This window comes from Cyanistes caeruleus, chromosome 16 (genome assembly GCF_971803275.1).
Source record: "Cyanistes caeruleus chromosome 16, bCyaCae1.hap1.1, whole genome shotgun sequence".
Taxonomy (NCBI): Eukaryota; Metazoa; Chordata; class Aves; order Passeriformes; family Paridae; genus Cyanistes; species Cyanistes caeruleus.
Window position 1 is genome coordinate 6,210,097 of NC_141716.1, and position 6,183 is coordinate 6,216,279.

General features: G+C 54.4%; 1 protein-coding gene across 11 annotated transcripts in view; it reads right to left on the reverse strand.

Annotated features, from left to right (window-relative positions):
- KCNQ2 (potassium voltage-gated channel subfamily Q member 2) overlaps positions 1–5,572 on the reverse strand; it is a 75,329-nt gene extending 69,757 nt beyond the window's left edge. For all 11 annotated transcript variants that reach the window (XM_086852604.1, XM_086852603.1, XM_086852597.1 and 8 more), the window contains exon 1: positions 5,272–5,572. In XM_086852604.1, coding sequence (XP_086708730.1) covers positions 5,272–5,567 — 296 coding nt within the window. In that variant the 5' untranslated portion in view covers positions 5,568–5,572. The remainder of the gene's footprint in view (positions 1–5,271) is intronic.
- Between the last annotated feature and the right edge of the window lie 611 nt (positions 5,573–6,183).

A 6,183-nucleotide genomic window follows, 5' to 3' on the forward strand; every position in this document is an offset into this window, starting at 1 on the left:
TGAGCATTTGGGCTACCTTAAAAAGGGTTGTGCAGGGCTAAGTGTTTGCTGCTTAGCTCCCAGAAGCTGAACACTAAATTTACATGCTTTTTATCCTTGTGAGCACCACTGATGCCAGGCAGGCAAACCCTGTGCCCTGCTCATCCGGGACAGTGTCTCACTCTGTCATCCCTTCCTTCTGCTGCAATGCAAAAAAAAAATATATATAAAATCAAGAAACCTGATTTTTATAACTATATCTCTTTGAGCTGTGCCCATCTTGCCTTTAGCACAGGATTTGGGGCTTGCATTTTGGGTTATTCCTTTTTTAATACATTGAACCGTAGAGAGACTCATCTGGTTGAGGTGTGTTGCAGCACAAAAAGGAGGTGACCCAGGGGATCAGCTTGTTTTTCCTTACCTTAATGTCAGTGTGGGGTGAATGTGATGGCTGGAACGTGACACATTAAAGAGACTGAAATCAGGTTGCTCCCACCAAGCTCTGACTAAGCAGCTGGAGAGGAGCTGGTGAGGTATCCCACCAGGAAGGTCCCTGGTCCTTGGGGTGGACACAACCCCACAGCTCAGGGCAGAAGCACTGGAGGTCAGAGCTCAGCAGGTCCATTAAGCTCAGCACCCATGGGAGGGAGATCCATACTGGCCCCTTCATCCCACTCAGCCTGGAGGTGTGAAGGAGGATCCAGGAGAGGTCCCTGCATGTCACTGGTGGATGGGCTGAGTTTGGTGGCACCGTACCTGCCCAGGACAACCCTGGCTGAGGGTGGTGAGGGCTTGCCATGAATCACCACTCCACAAGGTTTGGGGATGGACAGTCGAGACTGTCAGACCACATTTACCCCAAATTCTGGAGTAAGAGATTATCTGAGAATGGATCTATGTGAAATAACTGTGCTTTCATCACTTCTGAGGAGTGAAAAAAGTCACAAAAAAGGTCACTTCTGCAAAGAGAAACCCTGGAACTCCGGGGAAGCACCTCACCCACTCCCTCTGCTCCCCCTGTGCCAGCCATGGCCATGCCAGGATGCAGGCAGTGCAGGTAGGACACTGGAGAGAGAGGTGGCTTGTCTGGGTGAGAAGGGAAGAACAAATGGGATAGGGATGGTACGAGGAAATTTTAATAGAATTAGACAGGAAGGAAATGTTCCTCCTTATTATAATTTAAGTTCATGCACTTGCTTAATTAACTAAATGCATGGTGCACAGTATGCAGATGAAAAATGCACCCAAACTATTTTTAACACAGTTAAAGAGGTGCATTAGGGCTGTAAATTCTAAGTAGGAAATGCAAGAATTATGTTGGTTCCTGAGCACACAGCTTTAAAAGTGCCTGAATCCAGGCTGTTTTCTTGCTACTGTTCCAAATGCAGCCCCTTCTTCAGCTCAGGGACCAAACCTGAGCAGCTCACCCAGGGATCAGCAAATGTGTCTCCAGACACCCCAGACCAGGGTGAGCACCTTGATTAGGCTGGCACAGAACACAGTGATCCCTCCTGAATTAAGATGGCAGGTAGGGACAAAAAATCACTTTCAAATATTGCAATTTCAGCCCTTCCTAAGCACAGGACAGGTTATGGAAACCAAGCCAAAAGGACTAAAAGGGAAATGAAAAATAATCCAGAGTAATAGAATGGAAAAATTTTGGATGCCAAATGCCCAGCTGCACAAAGAACTAAATTGAGATCAAAGTGCTGCTGCACCCCTCAGAAAGCCTGACCTGCTATTTAGACACAGCTCAACTTTTCAAGTTTCAGCTTGAACAGAATGAAACCATGTGCTGCATTGGTAAGGATCTGTCAAAAAAAAAAAAGAAAAAAATGTTGGGGGAATAGAAAAATAGAAAAATATGTTGAGGGAAATACTGGGAGAAGGTGGGAGATAAAGGAGGCTCAGACTTCTGGGAGCCAGAGACCCCTTCTAACTACACCCAAAAATGGGGCCCACCAGGCTCAGCTGTCCATGGGGTTGTGCAAAATATATATTATATATCATATATATCATACACACAGCTCCCAAGAGCAGGTCACCCAGTTGTGTCAGTGTAGGAAGAGCTATTAAGTACAAAAATGAATCATAACACAGAAATATAAAACCGTGCTTTTCTCACAGAGGTAACGGCGCTTTTAGAGAGGCAACAACAGAGATGAGACCAGGGATGGGGGAGTGAGAGATTCCCTGGTTTGAATTTCCCTGATTTCATATGCATGAAATGGTGCGAAAGGGAATGATCGACAGCAGGAAGAGGTGGGGAATTAAATCAGATGGATTGGATCTAGGATGCAGCACTGGAAATAAATGCAACCTGCACAGGCATCTGAAGGCAGAGCATCAATGGCCCTGTGCAGAACCAGCCTGGGCCTCTGCAGGCAGGAATTTAGCAGAAGTACTTACCAAGTAAGTACTCTCATATTTATTAAAATATCTCCATGCTGGGAGAATCTCAAGTTTTTGTCTTGGATTTGGGTGCAGAGAGCTGCTTGAGCAGCCCCAGAGCTTCTCTGTGCCTGGAAAGTCAGCTGGGTCTGTGAGCATCTCTACGAGATAAAACCCAGCCTTGCAGCATCACAAACTCACTCACACTGGAAATAAATCTCCATGCAAGAAGTCCCCGTGAGCTGTGGGAGCAGGGAAATTGGGGTGCTGGCAGTAGAGAGGGCTGACTGAGCCCAGGACAGTGGCAGGGCAGGGCATCCTCATCCACAGTCTTCTGTTCCTTCAGGATGAGGGATAAAGGTGCTTTTGTGCTCCAGGCTTTGGCACAAAATGAGGTTTGGGGCACGAGGAGACAGAGGGACCCCAATAGCACAGGTGGAGCACTGCCCTGGCCTTCGGGACATGGGAATGGCTCCAGCTCTAACATACAAACTTTGTGACCTTGAGACAGTCTTGTCATCCTCCCACACCTTTGAATAAGCTTTTTATCAGTCCTGTCTGTCTGCATTACTGATTTCCAGTTACAAAACCCATTCCAGCACTCACAGACCTGGCACAGGCCATGCCAGGCTCACTCAGGCAGAAAGAGGGGATAACTGATGCATGAGCTTATCCTGGTAACTTTGTGTGAAGGTTCCCATATCCTTCAGCTCTTCAAACACTCTAACAGCTAGCTGCCAAGGCTGAGCCTATCATGTGCATAGTACAGAAAACTGGAGCCCATAGAACTTCCCAATACACCGTATGAAATAATGATATCACCAACTCTTCACAGACATTGGTGCAATTACCACCTCAGCCCTGAATTCAGCCTCCATTTCCCAGCAGGTGCCTGAGGGCTGGGGGCAGAGGCTGGTTTTACACGGCTCCCTGTGGTGCCACAGCAGATACAAGTGGAGTCACAAGCCCAGAATAAACGCAGCTGCTTGGGATGGGAGGGATGCAGCTACGTGCAGAGAGCCAAGGGGCACTGGGAATGGGGCAGTTTGGGGTGACCCTGCTCCTGCCCTGGGAGCTCTCCTGGCTGCCCAAGCAAATGCCACCACAGAGAGCCAAACAGGTCAGAAGTTAAGACAGAAGTTAGCCAAGGAAGCCAAAAGATGTTTGTAGAGCCCTGGCAGTCAGCGCTAGCCCTGCTGTTTGTCATTTGGCTTTCAGCCCCTTCCGTCCCTGTCACTGTCACCCCCGTGTCCCCCAGCTGTGCTCTCACCTGTGTTTATCAGCACACAGTGCACATTGCACACAGATCCCCACCCTCAGTGCACACACAGGCAATAGCCCAGCTCACAACAGGAACACCTGGCCCCTCTGGAAGATTTTGTGACTTAAACCACCCACAACTCCAGAGGATGGACGGGAGCATGAAAGGCGCTCAGGATGCCCAGTGCTGGACTTCACACGCCTCAGCTGAGCTCCACAGATGCTCTCCCTTCTCCTCTCTCATTTCCCTGGTAAGATGAGCCCCCCCAAGGACCCCAACTCGCTGCAGCACTCAGCAAATCTCCCCCTTCCACCCAGCCAGCATCTCCCCTCTCCAACTGGTCCCACCAGCACCTCCAAGGAAGGCCTCAATGTACAAAATGGCTGAGGAGCAGAGAGCACATCCCAACTCCTTATCTTACAGCAGCACAACAGCAAAAGGATGGAGAGGGGGAAAAAAAAATCAGAAAAGGCCCCGAAAATCCTTTTGCCGTGGTTGACAGAGGCCCTGGCCATGAGGAAAACCACGAAAACAAAACAAAAAAAGCCATTGGCACCAAGGGTAGGAACACCTCAGCCTGAGCCCAGGCCTGCGGAAGAGCCCGGTGGGACTGTGGAAAGTCCCAGAGGGAAGGGAGTTGCAGTAACACCGAGATTTATCTTGACCCTCCCTTTGCAATCCTGGGAACAACGGGAAGTCATCTGCGCTCCTATGCAGCAATGCTTCAGAGCTTCAGGGAATCCTTCTGCCAAACGCGGGTCAGCTGGGCCATTTCTACCCAAAACCCGGTCCCAGGGGAAGATGTGCACCCAGGGATGCTCCTTTGTTTACCGCTCGGCTGTACAGGCAGGGAGCCCCAGACACTGATTACCATTTCTTTCTAGACACATCTCCCATTCAGACGCTTCCCACGGGGGGCAAGAAATACCTCCAGAACCCTGAGCAGAGCCCCAGAACCAACCCCGGCCCCAAACCGACTGCAGCCACCCAGCAGGCAAAGATGGGGCCGGGGAGGGAAGGATGCTGGGGGGTGGGGGGGAGGAGAGACGGTGCCTGAGCAGAGCTTTTTGTTCCTCTGCTCACAGCATTGCTATGGTGATTTCAAGCAAGACGGAGGAACAGTCGCTACCCATCACTCCCGCTGCTCCAGCCCCCTGCACCGACCGCATGAGCAGCCCCTTCCCCCGCAAGCAGCAGCGGGCAGGGGGAGACAGGGGCTCGGTGCATCGCACCTCTCCTGGGAGCCACCCCCCAGCTCTGCAGGGGCAGCTTCTTCCCCCCCGCCCCTTTCCCCGGATGGCCATCACCGCCCCGTCCCCGGGCACCGCCTGGGCTGGGGCGAGGGATGCGGGATGCGGGATGCGGGATGCGGGATGCGGGATGCGGGATGCTGCGCGGCCCGGCCGGGCGGCCCGACCGCTCTGGGAGAGGATGGGGGGAGCGGCTCAGCCTCCGCCCCCCGCAGCATCCCCCGGGGCTCCCCAAGCCGCCCTGGCACCCGGCATCCCTTCCCGCACACGCTCTGCAGCTGGAGCATCCTTCCTCTCCGGCGCATCTGGGGGGCTGAGGGGGTGGAGGAGGGCACCCCGAACCGGGGGGGGGTCTCTGCCATCAGGTTCGCCCCCCACCCTTTTACTCACACGTATGCGTGGTAAATGAATGCCCATCCCCGCGGTCTCTCCAGCACATTGTAGAGGAAATTCTGCAGCTTGCGGTAAAAAGCATTCCTTTTGGGGGGCTTTCCGCTGCCCGAGACCCCGGAGCGGGGCTTGCTGAGGATGCTGCCCCGCTTGGAGCTCTCGGAACCGGCGATGAGGAGCGCTCCGTCCCGGCTGGAGTCCGGGGCTCCCGGGTCCAGCCCCACGAAGCCCACCTTGAGCTTCTTCTCCGCGGCGGGCCCGGGGTAGACGCCTCCGTTGCGGGATTTCTGCACCATGGTGGCGGCGGGGGCGGCGGGGCCGGGGGCGGCGGGGGCTCCGGCGGGGGCTCCGCCCGCGCTCCCCGCCGCTGCTCCGCGCCCGGCGCAGCCCGAGCCGCAGGAGCCGCTGCAATCGGCTCCGCCAGCGCCGCCCCGCCGCCGCCCGCCCCCTTAACCCTTGGCATCCCCCGCCGGCAGCAGCCTCTCGCACTCCCCCCACTCCCAAAAATCCGGGTTTGACATTCCTCACCCCACCAAAATTGAAAAGGAAGCGGCTCCGACCGCGCCCCGCAAGAGGAGCAGGGTCTGGCATCGCTGCCCCGAGAGTAGGTCCCCGCTAAAGCAGGGTCCGACATCCCACCCTCTGATCAAGACACATCTTCCCCCTGCCCCCAACCCAGTGTCTGCTCCTCAAACCAGGCTCTGGCTCCCCCCTCAAAACCATCACGGAGCCCCGGGAAGGGCTGGGCAGCACCCTCCGATGGGATGCCCATCGCTGTCATCCCTCTGGCAGCAAGGGATGGGTGCAGACACTCACAGGAGGGACCCAATCCATGCCCCATCTCCATGAGCCCACTCAGACACAGACCTGCTCAACCTCTCCACAAATCCCAGTGTGCAAACTCATTCCGTT